The sequence below is a fragment of the Callospermophilus lateralis genome, chromosome 7 (assembly GCF_048772815.1).
Source record: "Callospermophilus lateralis isolate mCalLat2 chromosome 7, mCalLat2.hap1, whole genome shotgun sequence".
In the NCBI taxonomy this organism is placed as follows: Eukaryota; Metazoa; Chordata; class Mammalia; order Rodentia; family Sciuridae; genus Callospermophilus; species Callospermophilus lateralis.
The window spans coordinates 94,329,979-94,348,679 of record NC_135311.1 but is presented as its reverse complement, the minus strand read 5'-3'; the positions used below and the strand labels follow the sequence as shown (position 1 = coordinate 94,348,679).

Here is an 18,701-nt window from a genome sequence, read left to right as displayed (position 1 = left end):
TAAAGAAAAATGTTAAAGATAGATAACTAGACACTTAGGGGAGAAAAGACAAATTTATATTGCATTCCCTATTGCAATAAATTCCAAATTAATCAAAAGCTTAAATAATAAAATCATAAAGCAGTAAAAGAGCTTTAGAGAAACCAGATGTTATAGGCAAGAAAGCCATTTCTTCACATAGCCACAAAAAGCATAAAACAGGAGATATCCAAGATGGCAGAATAGAGGATGAAACTAAGAAAGCCGATAGGCAGCTTCTCCACAAGGTGTGTGAACATAAAAAGGGCAGGGGAAACTTTACTGGAACCTAAAACTGGGCATTCAAAGCAGACCAGGGACACAGGACATTGGACACAATAAAATAAGGAAAAAATCCCCAGCAGCACAGCCATTGCCACAGCTCATCCAGAAGCTCAACAAGACATAACAATCATAAATATTTATGCCTCAACAATGGAGCATTTACGTATATCAAGAAGCAAATAGAGCACAAAACAATAATACTGGGTTTGAACATTTTTATCCATATGTGTGAATACAAATATGAATATATATATAAAAGCATATATTAAAATATTTAAATGGATATGGATTTGTATATAGTTATTATTCTTTTGAGATGGATGTTTACAATTTTGGTAAGACACAGGATATGATTATATAACTGAATATATATGAAAATTTATGTATAGGATTTTGGTTGTCATTAGGGTACATATATATACATATATATAAACATATGAGCATATACAGAATATATATGTGAAAATACATATGGATATTCAAACTAAAAAAATTTTTAAAAGGAAGGGTCTGAAACTAAAAATTATATAAAAGAAATTTGTAGGTACGGAAATATTTTAGTATGGAAAATTAAAGGGGAAAAATGTTTCTTGATGAGAAAGTATTTTGTCTGGTGAAGTAATATTCTTGGGCTAAAATCTAAGATGAAAGAGGACAAAACTAAGGACGTAAATCTGAATGTATAAGTAAGTCACAGAAGGTTTGGAGAAGGTAGATCTCAAAAAGTTTATGTTTGTAATTAAATTGGCCATAATTAGCACAGTCAGTTAAAGTTATTTGAACTTTGATGTACTGATATGATGCAAAGTCTGAAAACCTGATCTGCTCTTATCTATCGATAATTTTCTTGTATTTGTTAGGTTTTATTATTTGGGGAAACAAAGTCTTGAAGGAATTAGGGTTTGTACCTGTTTTAAAGTCTTAAATGATTACTTTGTGACTGGTTAAACAATAACTGTTATTTAAGTTATAACAATATTGTTGACACCCAAAATGTATGTGACTAGGTATAAGTATGCATTTGAGAACTATCTATGTAAGTCTTGTCTAAGTATTATGTAAAAGTCTATAAAATGGAAGTTTATATAAGTTTACTGGCAGGACAACCAATATACATTGCATCTGACATACAAGGGCCACACTGTCATTTGAAGACCTGTCTTATATCTGTTTGCCTTAACTAAGTCAATTTCTGATTATTAACACTATTTGATAAATGTATTAGAGATTTAAGACTATCCTTTGATTTTTTGTTAACCCATGCAGACCTGTGATTATTGTTACTGTACATTCTGGATTTTAAATTGTACTTTAAAAGTTAATAAAATATCATGAAACTTAAAATTTAAAACTTCTATATAGAAAGTGATACCATAAACACAAATAGAAGAAAAATGACAATTTGAAAAAAAACTATTTGTTATACATAAGACAAAGAGTATGAGCATCCATAATATGCGATTATTAAAATTAGTTTGAAAAAGGCAAATTTTTAAAAGGAGGGCAGGGTGGGGGAAGATTTATGTACATACTCAACTAATTCAAAAAGAGAAAAAAATGTGGCCAAAAAAAAATCTAGATTTATATTTGCCTATTAGATTTATCAACTTTTTTTTTGTCTTTTTCACTCAAAGCATTGATAAAAGTATACGGAAAAAAGAAACTCATATTTTCCTGGCAGTGATGTAAATTGGTAGGTTCATTGAGGACAATCTGACAAAAGCAATTATATTTAAAAGTCAACATCTATAGCCTATGTGAAAATATTTGTCCACCTACATAAAGTCATATTTTCTATATATACTACTTATAATTAGAAAACCAGAAAGAATTCAAATCATCATTCATGGGGAAGGTGATTAAGGTTAGATACATCCATATAATAAAAGATTGTGTCGCCATTAAAAAGAGCACAGTATACCTTAAGGCACCCATATGGAAATAGATTTTAAATACTTAGGTCTTGAATTTTTATAAATACATATACACATATATGAAATAAGTTATATGTAAGATCCCATTTGTGTTTTTAAAACACAAAACATTAGTAGTGAAGATTCAGGATTTTCATTTTTTATACATTTCTAAATATCTTTTGAGTTTTCACAATTAGTACTTCCAGCACTTAAAAAAACAAAAACTGGGTTGGAGGTGTGGTTTAGTGGTAGAGTGCTTGCCTAGCATGTACAAGTCCCTCAGTTCAATCCCCTGCACTACAAAAAATAAATAATTAAAAATTAACATTTATTAATAATGAACATAAAACAGTAAGATAAATTACTCCCTCGAACTTCTGGATCTACACTAATAACTTTTGGATCTACAATAATAAGAAAGTCTACTGAGAAAACTGATTACTTCATATGTAACTGGCTCTGAGATACTACACTGTAAATACAAAATCCACCACAAATTTTGAACACACAGTATAAAAAATTTGAAATACCTAATTAATACTTTTTTAAAAGAGAGAGAGAATTTTTATTTATTTTTTTTAATTTTTATTTATTTTTTTTAATTTTTATTTTTTTTTTTAGTTTTCGGCGGACACAACATCTTTGTATATGGTGCTGAGGATCGAACCCGGGCCGCATGCATGCCAGGTGAGGGCGCTACCACTTGAGCCACATCCCCAGCCCCCCTAATTAATACTTCTGCACTGATCACATGTTGCAATAATCATTTTTTAATGTATTGGATTAACTAAAATATGCTATTAAAATTAACCTGTTTCTTTAGTTTTTTATTTACGTGGCTACCAAAAATTTTTAACTATAGATGATCCCCATTTAAATATAAGTTAAACTTTAATTATCTGTTCACTTATTTCCACCATCACTACCCTTGTGCTTCAGGGCTGTCATTAAGTAAAATAAGGGTTATGTAAACACATGCTCTGGGATAGATACCACAACAGTGGATAGAATAAACTAAGACAGCTGAGGTAGCACATACAGCAGACAGTGTGCACAAAGGGATGATTCATATCCTGATGGGATGCAGTAAGCCAGCACCAGATTTCATCATCCTACTACTAAGAATGGTGTACACTTTAAAGTAATGACTTGGTGATTTCTGGAATTTTTCCTTTAATATTTCTGCACCACAGGCGACTGTGAAAAATTGAAACGTAAGGAAAAAAATCATGTATAAGGGTTGTTCTACTCCTCTAATTCAAAATCAAACTAACATGACTAAAGATGAAGGAAATGAAGAAATACAATGTATAAAAAAACACAAACTACCTTGTATTTTATTTGGAGTCCACCTCCATAAGATTGCATAACCTGGAAAAGCAAAAGGACTTTGCTTTGCTTGGAAGTTAAACAATTTAGGCTGCTAAATGTCCTAAAATTCTATGTACCTAAGAAATTTTGTACACTGATTAGAAACTACAAATCCTTAAATCAGGATCTAACTTTGCTTAATAGTATTTTATTTTCTTTGACAGAATTTTTTTATTTTTATAAATTACTTGCCATATTTGATCAAGGATCTTTTTAAATAGGCACAAGTTCAAGCAAAGATTAGATTCTGTCTTTAACAATGTGTAGGCAGAAGACACCGAGAGATAGGTAAATATCATTTATAAAGTTACTATTTTCTTTACATATTTTTATGTTTGAAATGCTTCTGTAGCTTGTAATTAGGCAAATTACTCACTTTAATTACACTCAATAATTTAAGTCAAGCAACTATCAGAAAAAAAAAAATCCAGACATTTCTATTTAAAAATAATGTATCATAAATCAAGAATGCATAACCACTACTTATCTCTCCATGTGAGGAATTACATAAATAGTACAGAAAGTGTTAATACTAGAAAAGTCTAACTATGGAATAAAATTTCTCCATACACCCTTTTTTTGGTGAGTATTATACTGAAGAGCTTATAAGGGATAAAAATTAAAATCAGATACAGAACTGGCAAATAAAAGGTTTACAGTATAACAGGGGGTAAAGTTGATTGACCTCAATTCTCAAGTAGAAGTGAATAAAAATATCAGGGTCTATAGTTCTAAGTCACAAAAACTGGCAGGTTAATTAAGAAAAATTCCAAAATATGTCCTTTATGATCAATAATAATAACTAATTTTCCATTTAAAGAAGGAGAAAATTTTACTTTTGTTTTTTATTTTGCTACAAATATTATATAGTTCTGTAATGGGAATTTAAGAAAAAATATACACAGGCTAATCAAATTTCCTTATCAAGGTTCAAGAGACCAAAATTCAGAAAATTTAGATTCTAGCAAAATTTCCCAAATTTACATGACCTTACTATAGGATTAGATCATTTTCACCAATAAAAAACTATAGCATTAGTATATCTGCATTGATTGTTTCTAATTACAAGTTAGTTAATATATAATAATGTATAGTGATTATTACTCAGCAGGCAATGTTAAGTGCTTTGAAAATATTCTTAATCTTTATACAACCCTATAAAGTATTATTATCTTTACTCAACAGATTAAAAAAAAACAGAGATGCTAAGGAATTTGACCAAGAGTAACAAAGCTGAAAAATAAGAGAGCTAGTATTCTAATTTAAGGAGTCCGGCTTCAGAATCACACTCTTTAATCACTTGGTATATTTACTATCTAATATATCTAATCCCTTAATACTAAATCATCAAAAGAAAAGGCCTCTGTTTTTCAGCAGGTAGAGGCATTTCTAAGAAGAGAATTTTGAGAATGGTTCATTTTACAAAAAAATGCTTGGCAACTTAAAATTTAAACTGAAATTCATTTTGGCATTATTTTTCTCTTTGTTAAAAAGGTATTAACTTTACGAAATTTTTCTTTTAATTAGATAGTTGATGATATATACACCAACATACACCAGCTAAAAGTTTCATGTGACTTATTAATACTAACATGGCTAAGTTCTTCTTATGTGCCAAACACTGTTTGAAATACTCCATACTTAAAAAAAAAAATTCTCATAACTCTGTGAATTACATACTTTAATTACCACAATTAGTATTTTCTTTACAGAAGAAAATACTAAGGTATGGGGACATTAAATAATTTGTCCAAGCCCAGACATCTATAGCTGGCTTTTGAACTGAGACCATAGTCTGATTTTAGAATCCATATTCTTAGTAAATTTAATCTATAAATTTATTTTCTCAAAAAGCACTTAATATGAACACTCAATAAATAGGCCCAAGTTCAAGCAAAGATTAGATTCTGCCTTTAAATAAAGAAACAAAGAAAATAAATTAAGAAATAACTTACAATTTAGCATTTAATATTTTTTCTTTTAACACTAACTTAGAACAGTGGAACATTTATTTTTAGACCTATTATTAATCTTTTGTTTTGGTTAAATTTATGTTATCAAAATTGTTGCTAAGTTCACCACAGAAAACCTGAGAAGAATTTATGATGGGAAAATTGTTTCTGACTTTGGAAGAATTTAAGAATTAATTCTAGTTCAACTTTAGAAGACCATACATATTTATTGGTAGGTACTTCAGTAGATATGTAGAAAAGAGTCTAGCACACAGAGATATAGAATATAATGGGGAAAGGAAGAGAAGTACCTTTATTGACATTTATTATGTATGAGATTTGTCAAATATACAAAGATGATTAAGACATATGTGAAGCAAAAAGACATATTAAAAATAATTATAGTAACAAATAAGAGAATACACAATTATGTGTTAGCTTATTCATAAACACAGCATGGGGCACCATGACACCACCTGAAGGAAATGAGGACAGCTTACAGAGAAAGCATTTTGGGGATACATGATTGCTTCTGTAAGAATTAAAATACAATTTGGAAAATGCATACTTAACTCATTAATTTTGCCTCAATTCTGAGGATAAATTACCTGTAAAAACAAGTTTTTTTAAATTTTTAAAATCATAAAATACTAATGTAAGCTTTAAAAAAAAAGTCAACCCCTTAACACTCAAAGCACAGTTTACAATACAGCAAATAATTTCAAATTACTTATTAAGTTAGTTGCTCATTTCCTTGATTTTACTTAATATTGATGTAACTCAATGTGAAAGGTTACATTCGTGCAAGTTAACAGAGCTTAACAATTAACTATATTCCCTTGCCAACCTTACTGTTTATATGGCAAATAGTGGTATATATAAAGAAGTCTAGGTATGCTTATGGGAGAAAAATAGTTCCAAATTGCTTAAAATTGAATAATTGGGATAAAAATGTACAAAATTAAGCTCTTTCTTTTTATAGTTCCGCTAGTTATTTCTTCCAGAATTGATCAAGACAATTCATCATTTGATTCTATATCTTCAGAACCAAAATCAAGATTTGCTATGCTAGATGATGTAAAAATTTTAGCGAATGGCCTCCTTCAGTTGGGACATGGTCTTAAAGATTTTGTCCATAAGACTAAGGGCCAAATTAATGACATATTTCAAAAACTGAACATATTTGATCAATCTTTTTATGATCTATCACTGCAAACTAATGAAATCAAAGAAGAAGAAAAGGAATTAAGAAGAACTACATCCAAATTACAAGTCAAAAATGAAGAGGTAAAAAATATGTCACTTGAACTCAACTCAAAACTTGAAAGCCTCCTAGAAGAAAAAATTCTACTACAGCACAAAGTGAGATATTTGGAGGAACAATTAACTAATTTAATTCAAAATCAACCTGAAATTCAGGAACATCCAGAAGTAACTTCACTTAAGGTAAGTAGAAACCAACAACAGTTCATGATTTTTTAGTGTGGAGTTTTAAAATAATTCTAAGACATACTATTTCAAATACTTTGTTGCATTGTTGAAATACTTTATTTTTTTTAGAAAATATAATACATAGAAAATAAATTTTCCCATCATAAGTTAAAGTTGGTTTCTGCTTCCCTACTATTATATATGAAAACTAAACTTTACATTTCATATGAAAATTACAAGTGAATTAAGTAATAAAATTTAGAATACCAGATTGTTATACTATTGGCAAATAACTGGATATAAGTTAAAAAAATTGAAGAAATTTAAATATAAAAACTATTTTTCAGTATTCCAAAGTAGATACATGTAATACAGTCTATGGTAGATTTACTATTATTAAAATATTGTGTGTAGGGTATTTCTTTTAATTGAAGTAAAGTTCAGAAAATCAAATTTTAGAGATGACACTTTTTAATGTAAGAACAAAATTATGTATTATTTTCAAAAAGCATACAAGGGAAAATGATCACCTCTATTCATTTTTCTAACCCACTGGTAGTTTAAAAAAAAAACAAAAGGTGATAGTTTAATAAATAAAAACTTTAAACAAAAAAAAAAAAAAGGAAATTTAAACTAAACTACAAACTATGTCCAGACTTTTGTAGAACAGCAAGATAATAGCATCAAAGACCTTCTCCAGAGTGTGGAAGAGCAATATAAACAATTAAACCAACAGCACAGTCAAATAAAAGAAATAGAAAATCAGGTAAGTCAATATTTAAATGGTATGTCTACAATCTAAGTATTCTAATATAAAGGAGAATAGTACAAAAACATTAATTAGTAATATTTAAAAGCCATGTATTGAGTTAAAAAAAAAACAATACTCAGAGAAACTGGTAAGAAAATATTCCCCAAGTTTATAAAACAAGTATCACCATGGATTTCAACTAAACAAACATCATTTTAGTAGGTAATACTAACTTTCAAAAAAAAATTTTGCCAACTACTTTTAATTTCCATAATTTCCTTTATATTAAATATTACTTTCTAAATTCTTTTTTATTATATATTTTTATTATTATTCAATGCACCCACTCACAAAAGCGAAATGGCACCATTACACAATATATATTCTATTTATACATTAAATACACAGTAGTGTCCTCCCCATCCCTTAGTAAACTACAGACCAAAAATAATAAATATTAATATTTGTCTTGATTCTTTTAAAAGAAAGGCCACTTTAACTAACTTTTATTATATTATTCTTAGTTATTGTTATTAATATCCTACTATACCTAATTTATAAGTTAAAATTTGTCACAGGCATGTACATACAGGGAAAAAATTGTATATAGAGGGCTTGTCGTTATCTGCCATTTCAGGCATTCATTGGGAGGTCCTAGAAGATAAGATAATGGATTTCATGGATAAAGGGAAATTCTGTATAAAGAAATCAAAGCAAATTTCTGGTTGGAAGAAGTCCCTGATCATCTATCTTCTCAAATTTAAATTATAAAATCAAAATTCAAAAAAGTTAAGTGACTTCAAGATCACTTTACTCAAAAGAAAAGACTAACATCCAGTAACTGAATTTTATAACAGATTCTTACAAATTAAGTTCTAGGAAATGCCATTTATGCCAGTATCAAAAAATTAACAGTAGGGCTAGGGATGCAAATCAGTGGTAGAGTATTTGCCTAGCATGTGAAAGGGCTCTGGGCTAGATCCCAGCACTGCTCCCCACCCCACCACATGCAAGTAATAATAATGCTAAATATTGGGACTGGGGTTGTGGCTCAGTGGTAGGCATGTGTGTGAGGCACTGGGTTCGATCCTCAGCAACACATATGAATAAATAAAAAATTAAGGTATTGTGTCCAGCTATAACTAAAAAAGTATTTTAAAAAGAAAAGAAAAAAAATAATAATGCTAAATATCATATTCTGCTTTTCTCATCATCAATAAGAAAAGCAATCAATTGCAAACCAAGGCTTTAAATAAAATAGTATATTGAAATACATTCAAAGGTCTGCCAATTTCTACAGATGTGTTTACAGGTTAAAAACTATCCAGAGGGGCTGGGGTTGTGGCTCAATGGTAGAGCATCTGCCTAGCATGTGTGAGGCACTGGGTTCGATCGTCAGCACCACATAAAAATAAATTTGAAGGAAGGTATTATGTCCATCTATAACTTTAAAAAAAGAAAAAAAAAACTATCCAGAGCTGGGTGCAATGGTGCATGCCTGTAATCCCAGCAGCTGAGACAGGAGGATCACAAGTTCAAAGCCAGCCTCAGCAACTTGGTGAGTCCCTAAGCAACTTAGTGAGACCCTGTCTTTATATAAATTTTAAAAAAGAAAGAAAGAAAGAAAGAAAGAAAAGGTCTGAAAATGTTGCTCACTGGTTCAGCATCCCTGGGTTCAATCCCCAGGTATCAAAACAAAAAAACCCCAAAACTATCCAGAAAGCAGTGTTGTGTAGCCTTGTTCAAATTATGTGTTATGTCTTTCTGACAAATCTGAGACTCAATTAGACCTACAACCAAGAGTGATTAAATTTAAAATCTGCCTGTGTTTATGAATAGAATATTAAGTATATCTTTCAAATAGATAAAGAGAATATACTAAAATATTGTAAGCAAAACTGCTGGCCTTCCTGTTTTTGTTTTCTTTTTTATGCATGCCTGGGGCTTGTTGTTATTTTCTCTGTTTTATGTTTTGCCATAATATTGTGAACTGAAAGATACAAAGAAATTATACGTTTGATATCCTTAGTTCAGATTTATCCTAATTATATATTCAGTATCAATTTTTTAAAGTAGATTTATATTCTTTTATCAGCTCAGAAGGACTGGAATTCAAGAACCCACAGAAAATTCACTTTCTTCCAAATCAAGAGCTCCAAGAACTATTCCCCCTCTGCATCTGAATGAAACAAAAAATACAGAACAAGAAGGTAAGATCATTTGATGGGTTTTCTTCTTGAAACCATTATCATCAGAATCCTTATACTCATATCTAGACTAACAGTAGAAGGCATATCCTCCAAATACAAAACACCAATTTAAATTGGCTCCTAGGTTTTTCTAACACTATAAAAGGAATTCTTAGGACAATAAGCAAGCTATAAATATGAACTTGATATTAGATAATATGGCATGATTATTTTAGATGTGATTATGGTATTACAATTATGAAAAGAACAACTTCAACTTCACATTTAAGAAATGCATGCTGAAATATTTATAGGTTTGAGACATGATGTTCGAAAACTACTTTCAAACAGCACAAACAAAATACATGATTCATTTGTGATTGTGTGTGTGTGTGTGAGTGTGTGTGTGTGTGTGTGTGTCTGTGTGTGAAGCATACATGGTATGATGTTACCAATGGTTGAATACAAACAAGACTATGGTGTTTTCTTCAATAATTCTTTTCACTTTTCTTTTTGCTTGAAAATTTTCATAAGAAAAACAAAAGCTGCAGGGAACAAAGTTTCCATTCCCATCCAAACTTCAACAAAATGATACATTTATGATTTACTCCTCAATATGGTGTTTTACTTTGTTTTGAGATCGGGTCTTGCTAAATTGTCCAGGCTGGGCTCAAACTCACAATCGTCCAGCCTCAGCTTCCTCAGTAACAGAAATTATAGGCATGTGCCACTACCCCAGTCTCAAAACAATATATTCTCAGAACATTCACTTTTTTATGTAACTCACTTAGAAAAAAAAAGGTCTATATTGCTAGTTTTCTCCTTGTAAGTTTACTCCACATATATCTGCTAACTAACTACCTGCTATTCACCAAGCAGGTACTAAGTTTCTGTACTTAGTTTCAAGCGCATTTCTGCCACCTAATATTCATACCATGTCTGATGATGATGATGATGATAATGATGATATTTGCTCAAAATTCTCATTTTGTCACATTTCTTTAGAAATAATTCAGGTTGGGGGGCTGGAGTCACAACTCAGTAGCAGAGTGCTTGCCTAGCATATGTGAGGCACTGAGTTCAAGTCTCAGCACCACATATAAATAAATAAAATAAAGGTCCATCAACAGCTAATAAAAATATTTTTAAAAAGAAATAATTCAGGTTGGTAATACTATTTTTATATTCCTTGCATAATATAGCCACATGGAAAAATGCCTTAACATTCATATTCCTGAAAAAAATTATAGTCACTACAATTCCATGAAATTGCAAGTAAAATCTCAAGTTCCAAAGATATTCTTCTTACTAAATCTTCTATAACATTTTGTTGATTCTAGGCATTCCTGCTGATTGTTCCGCCATTTATAAAAGAGGTGAACGTACAAGTGGCATATATACCATTAGACCAAGCAACTCACAAGCTTTTGACGTCTACTGTGAAGTTAAATCAGGTAAAACCTGCCTAAGGAGAAAATGAACAGTAGCAGACAGTTCAAGTTATTCATTATCTATTAGAAAGACTAAGCCTGTTCTATTTGTGTTAAATATGTATAATACAACTATACACTACTTATACTTGTTTATTTATTCATGTATTTATTCAATATTCTCCATTTCCTCTTCAAAAGAATCTGAAGTGACTACTGTCAATAAATTTACCAAGAAAAAATTCATTAGTTGTTCTTCCCTTAACTGTTTGAGACCACAATAAATAATATGAAGTATATCACCATACACTTACCATACGTTACCACATTTACTTACAAAGTCACCAATTAAAACCAAACTCAAAAGATATTTTTATATCTGTCAACATCAATCTACTAAACATATACAAATTCATTCATTATATATAGGTAATCCATGGACCTTAATTCAACACCGAATAGATGGATCACAAAACTTCAATGAAACATGGGAGAACTACAGAAATGGTTTTGGGAGACTTGATGGTAAGATGATTTCATTCAATCATTCATTTACTTGTTAATTTAGAAATATTTTTTAAAAACCTATTATAGGGGCTTGGGTTTTAGAGCACTCGCCTAGCACATGTGAGGCCCTGGGTTCAATCCTCGGCACCACATAAAAATAAATAAATAAAGGTATTGTGTCTAACTACAACTAAAATAAAATTTTTTTTAAAAAAAAGAACCTATTACAGACTAGGCACTGAAAATACAGCAATGAAAAGTAACTGTTCCAGTCTTCATAAAACTTATTAACAAATAATTACACATTTGTTACTAATTATATTTATTATAACTGTCATTATTTGAATTAGCATTATCACAATTACATGTCTGTTCTTAATTATTCTTATCACAACTTAATTTGATGGCTTATAATTATCATAATTATAATTATTCAAGAAAAATTTGATTAAGTGCTAAGTGCTTTGATAAGTGGCGCTTATAAATGAGCTGCAAAGATAACTATTCCTAGCACTAGTTATTATATTCTTCATTAACATTTTAACTATTAATTAATTAAAAGTTAGAATAGGACTGGGGGACGAGCTCAATGGAAGAGTATGTGCCTAACATCATGAGGTCCTGGGTGTGATCCCCAGCACTATAAAACATCATGTTAATAAAATAAACAAAGGGACAGGAAACTGTCAGATATTCAATATGAATTTTAAAATTCTAATTATTTAAATATTATAAATATATAGTATGAAATATGATTTAAATTGATTTAGTTAACTCAACATTTATTCTATTTTGATCACATAACAATATAAAATAAGCAAAAGTAACAGACATTAAAAATCCTAAAAGTACATTATAAAAGTCTATGAATCATATATAAGTGCCCACTTATAAACTGGAAAACAAGCACACCTGTAATCCCAATAGTTTGGGAGGCTGATTCAAAAGAATCACCAAGTTCGAAGCCTTAGCAAGGTCCTGAGCAACTTAGTGTAGACCCTGTCTCTAAATAAAACACAAAAAAGAGCTGGGAATGTGGCTCAGTGGTTGAGTACCCCTGAGTTTAATCCCCAGTACCAAAAAGGAAAAAGAGGAGGAAAAGAAAAGAAAACAAATATTATTATATCAAATTTTAAAATACTCACTACTATTTGACCATTTAAAATGTTTTATATTCAAAGTGCCAATTAAATCCTTAGTTAGAAGGTATATTCAATGGTAAGTTTTGTAGCTCCAACTCTTCAAAGAGTGTAACCCAAATGTAAAGACTGATGGTTAAGTCCAGAATGCTTATTTATTTCTGATGAGAAAGTAAGCCATTTGTAGTAGTATTTACAATGCTTAAATGAAGCTTTCTAACAATATCAGTAAGGAAACATGGTCTTTTTAAATTAAATAATTTCATAAAGATTGTGATAAAAAATAATCTATTAATAGTTTGCTACATTTTAAATTCCAAACAAAAATATATTTTTCATTACAGAGAAAAGATGTATGAGGCCCTGTGTTCAGTCTCTAGTACCACCAAAAGAGGCAGGGTATATTCTTCTTTTCTATGAAGAAAACATTTATCAAGCAAATTCTACAGGCCCAGTTTATATATGATAAAAATGGCACCATCATATTATCCAAGTCCAAGAATACTTAACAAGCCTCTTGACTATGTAGGCATTAATAAAGAGCTGATAGTAAAGCTGGTGGAACAATTTAGACATAAGATAGTACTCTACCAATGACCCACCCTAAAAAATATTAAGACTATTATGGAATAGTGTCATATGTGTCAGATGTGAAACATCTGACAATATCCATTTTAGAAAAAAAGGATAATCAGACTTGAAGCAGATCTATTAATATTTTAACATGCTTAGTGTATAAACTATCTTTGATAAAATTGTTTTTAAAAGAAATACTTAGAAAGACTCTAGAAAAAAGACATTCAGCACTAAAACCACTTATTCACTTACAGCAGTTGAGGCCTAACCTGTAGCTAACAATTCACAGATTTTTAAAACTCTTCTTTTCAGGAGAATTTTGGTTGGGCCTAGAGAAAATATATTCCATAGTGAAAACATCTAATTACATTTTACAATTTGAGCTAGAAGACTGGAAAGACAACAAGCATTATATTGAGTATTCTTTTCACTTGGGAAATCATGAAACCAACTACACACTACATCTAGTTGAGATTGCTGGAAATGTCCCCAAGTCACTCCCAGAACACAGGGATTTGACGTTTTCTACGTGGGATCACAAAGCAAAAGGACATTCCAACTGTCCAGAAATGTATTCAGGTATCATTTTTTTATATCAATACTTAATTTTCACATCTTCAAAATATCTTCCTATGGTTTTAGCTATTATTCATAATGTCACAACTCTTTCAAATCTAAACCATTACCCCAAAAAAATATTAATTCTAGTTCAACTAGGTAGTTTACCTCTAATATCTTCGGAGACTTAGATATTCTCTTTCTGGTATTATAATAAAAGTTATATAGATTATTTAAAATCAGGATACATGCATCTACAACACTGTAATGTTACCAGAAATGAAGATCTATATATGGAGAAATATAATACCAGTATATATGTGTTTGTATCCATTAAATTGCATATCTATCTTCTTTAGGAGGCTGGTGGTGGGATGATGTATGTGGAGAAAACAACCTAAATGGAAAATATAATAAACCAAGAACAAAATCTAAGCCAGAGAAGAGAAGAGGAATATGCTGGAGATCTCAAAATGGAAGGTTATACTCTATCAAATCAACCAAAATGTTAATCCATCCAGTAGATTCAGAAAGCTTTGAATGAACTGAAGCAAATCAAAAAGCCAATAAATTAAACATTAAACTCATCCCAAGTTACTGTGGTTTAATAATCTGGTATTAAATTCTTAATGGAAGCCTTGAGGAAATTTTCATTTTAAAGTCACTATCAATTTAAATTAAACATCATCACAACACTCAAAGAATAACACTTTTCTCAACCAAAATTCTTATGATACTGTTTGTTCATATATTTTGTGATGTGGGAATAAAACTTAGATGGTCAAATCTAAATCATAAATAATGGATGAATTTTTAAATAGCATTTTTAAATTAATTATAAAAGTCACAGGCTAATTTCACAATTTCTCCAACTTAAAAAAAAAAGTTTTCTTGTTTAAATTCTAAACATGAATAAATACAACAGACTAACAAGAGTTCTTAAATATGACAGTTAATTTTAAAATTCAGTCATAGTACATGTGGAAACCTGTAATATAAATGATAAGTATGATGCTTTATTTTGCTACAAAATAACTTGGAGTAAATATTTGATATGGTTTACTTAACCAAGATGAAAAACTGCATTCAAACAGGCTCAATGTCTTTTACAAATGCAGTAGATAATGATTACTAAGTCACATTGACTTTAACATCAGGTATCATTGTACCTTAACATATTTGTTAGCTTATCTATATTGTATGTATTTCATATATTTTAACACTTAATACTGTGAAAACCAATAATTTTAAATGGATTTTGTCAGAACACAATAAGAATGAATGCCTTTGAGGCATTAAGTTAAACTATAATAATAATGTATTCCCCCTGGACATGCTATGAGTCTAACATGTTTGTGTAGATTTTAAGCTGAATTAACAATCATAACACATTATGGAATGTTAAAATAGCATGACAATCATGTATGTATGTTTAAATTTTAATAAAGACTCAGTCCCTAAATTTAGAAATTTAAATTCTTGTAGTTTTTTAATTGACATTATAATAAACATAGGACTAAGACATTTCTAACTTAAATAATTTAAAATCTAAATCCCCATAGATTATTAGATACATTTTTTGATCATAACATCACTTGCCAGTATTTTTTTAAATAAGTGTTTTTTAAAAAAAAAAAAACTACCAAGGAGAAGTAAAATTTTAAATTAAACACAGTTTTTAAAGGAGATGGTACCTAAGTTATATGGTGACTTAGCACAGGCAATATTCAGCATTGTATATATTAAATTATTAAATAAATGTCATATTTTTATGTTACTTAGTAAAAAAGCTATATCTATGTGAATCCTACATAAATAGTTCCCTCCAAAGAACACAAAAGAGTAAAGGAAAACATAGGCTATAATTTTCAGAACTGCAGCCCAAGCTATCAACATTTATATTGTTTTTAGAGCCAGATACCAAAATGGCTCCCTCACCACCACCAAAATGCAAAGCTATCAAATGCAAAATAAGCATTATATAATATGCCAGTTGCTTCCTAAAGTTTTCCTTTGTTTTTTTAATTCTCATACAGTATGCTTCACTTTGTTCCTTTTAGGAATACTAGATTGGATTTTTATCCATAGAAAGCTCAGACTGAGAAATAATTATGGTAGAGAAAGAGTTTCTTCATTACAGTTCATAAAATGATGTCCTTTTGTCCTCACTACTTTGCCAAAAGTTTGCATTTCACCACAAACAGCTATCTAACCTAATGGGTCTTCTCAGCCTACTTTCCCTTTGATATCTCTAGAACTTACTAATATCAATATCCTCTTTTTTGTTATTATTACTATTTGGGGGGTGGGGTGGTGCTAGAGATTGATCCCAGGGCCTTATGCATGCTAGGCAAGCACTCTACCAACTGAGCTATATCCCCAATCCCTTTTTGTTATTTTAACCTTCATTTTGTTTCCAGAATATCACTATATACTCCATTATCCTTTACCTGGATCCACCTTCTATAGTCTTCTCAAATTCAACATATCAAATAAATTCACCAGCCACTTACTGTCTCTGTGATCTCCTTCAACCCTTTCTCTCTTCCTTTGTACACTTAACACTTTCCTCCCTAACTTCTTTATATCCATTAATATTTCTACTAAGCTCCCAGGATTTTTCACTTTATTTTGTAAACAATGTATACCATAAGCCACCAAGTCCAATACAATCTTTTTTGGAAATATCTCTTAATCTGATAAAAACTTTTTTTTCTCAAGTACACACATTTCTCATTTCAGTGTCACCTTTTACAATCCATTTATATTCTTTTCCATCCTACAATTAACACGTTTTCATGCATATGTCTTTTCTTTCCAATAACATAACTCATAGTAGTCAATTAACTCATTCATTCTTCAAAAATATATTCATTAAGCAACATTTATTAAATGTCTCTTTTACAAAACCTATCCCATCTCCACGGCTTAGGGCTAAGGCAGGAGAATTGAGAGTTCGAAGTTAGCCTCAACAATTTAGCAAGGAACTAAGCAACTCAACAAGATCCTGTCTCTAAGTAAAATATAAAAAAGCGCTGGGGAAGTGGCTCAGTGATTAAGTGCCTCTGGGTTTAATCCCAAGTACCAAAAACAAAAACAAAAAAAACCTGTATTCCAATTTTGTATAATCATATATTCTCCCTTCTGTTATAGATACTTAAATTTCCTTTTGTATTTTCCCATCACTAATAACCACAGCATTGCATTTATGCACGTACTACTGGGTGATTATCCAATACTGCAGCTTTCAAAACTGCAAAGAAAGGGATCAACTGGCACTTTTATCAAAGTCCAAAGTATTCTCAGCACAAATCAACTAGGGCAAAATTACTCAATTGGTGCAAAATGTGCAGTTCAAGGTCATGAAAGTAGAACTAATAATCTCCCATAATAAACCTTTGTTAGATGAGGTGTCAATAACATTTTAGAAAGTACAAAATGTAATTAAGGAGTCCTTCTAAAATAACAGAAGTTTTTCTAAAGCTTAAATGTGTTTAGCCGTAAGAACAATAAAATAGCTAACAAAATAATAAGGTTTATTTGAAAGAGCAATAAACTACAATCTTAAAGATGTAAGGTCTCCGATATTGATCTTCAAATAAACACTAGTCTCAGTTTGTACATCTAGAACATAATAATAATGATGACCTGCCAAATCTATTTCATGTAGTTTTAATCAATTCTGATACTGTATTTTAATAATTATGAACTATTATGTTTTAAACATATGTATATATTTTTAAAAACTGGGTCTTAGATATCACCACATTCCTTTATGGAAATGATATTTAAAATACTCTTAATTCTTAAGAAAGCTGAACAAAACTGTTCTTTTCACAGTCTGCTGTTTCTGGAACTTTACTTCTTTCCTCTGGGACTCTAACATCTTCAATATACCTTCAAAGGCAAGCCCCTAAAAACTCCTGAGTGGTCATGTTAAAATGTTAGGAAAGAGCTCTCAACTCAAGAGTTTCTCTAGTTAAACTAGAACCAATTAGATAAAAGAGTGTTATATCTAGGGCAAAATCAAAATAGCAAGTGTGACATTAGTATGAGACATCAATGAACACTAGAAGTAAAAACAAAAACCAATATCCTCTAAAACAGGGAACTATACATTTAAATGGGAAAAAAAAGTTCCTTAATTTTCAGTAACAATCAGAAGAAGTTTGCACTTCCTTAAATTAAGAATGTAAGAAACTAATAACCTCAGCAGTATTTAGCAGTACATAAGACTTTATCATGAAAAAAAATCACACATTTTTATATTAAAACTATTTCAAATATCTCAAAATGTTGTTGTAATATATTTAGAAAATAGTTTTCACATCTCAGGCTATATCTTATTATTTAATTCACTAATAAAGAAAGATCACAATTTTAATATTTTGATATTAACTCAACATAATTTATTTCTTTTATTATCCTATGAATTTTATTTTATGCACTTAAAAACTTTATTCCAAAAATGAAGATCACAAGATTCACAGAAATAAATAAATAAATTATGAAATGGGCTCCAATGAAAAACCTAACATTGTATAATAACCTAGTTTCAGAAACATGAATCACATGGTT

General features: G+C 30.0%; 2 protein-coding genes across 6 annotated transcripts in view; one reads left to right on the top strand and one right to left on the bottom strand.

The window, feature by feature from the left end:
• The window catches only part of Dock7 (dedicator of cytokinesis 7), a 210,206-nt gene that overhangs the window by 130,320 nt on the left and 61,185 nt on the right, over positions 1 to 18,701 (bottom strand). The window lies entirely within an intron of this gene.
• Angptl3 (angiopoietin like 3) lies at positions 6,494 to 14,667 on the top strand. Its single transcript, XM_076862855.1, has 7 exons — positions 6,494 to 6,988; positions 7,629 to 7,739; positions 9,820 to 9,934; positions 11,254 to 11,367; positions 11,773 to 11,868; positions 13,878 to 14,144; positions 14,483 to 14,667. The coding sequence occupies exons 1-7, from the start codon at positions 6,494 to 6,496 to the stop codon at positions 14,665 to 14,667; spliced, it is 1,383 nt and encodes a 460-aa protein (XP_076718970.1).

Bases quoted from the DNA above. Each gene is read 5' to 3' on its own strand.
- Angptl3 (XM_076862855.1), top strand. From the start codon at position 6,494: ATGTACAAAATTAAGCTCTTTCTTTTTATAGTTCCGCTAGTTATTTCT. The intron at 9,935-11,253 runs GTAAGATCATTT...TGTTGATTCTAG, and splicing joins AAAAAATACAGAACAAGAAG to GCATTCCTGCTGATTGTTCC. The intron at 14,145-14,482 runs GTATCATTTTTT...TATCTTCTTTAG, and splicing joins CTGTCCAGAAATGTATTCAG to GAGGCTGGTGGTGGGATGAT.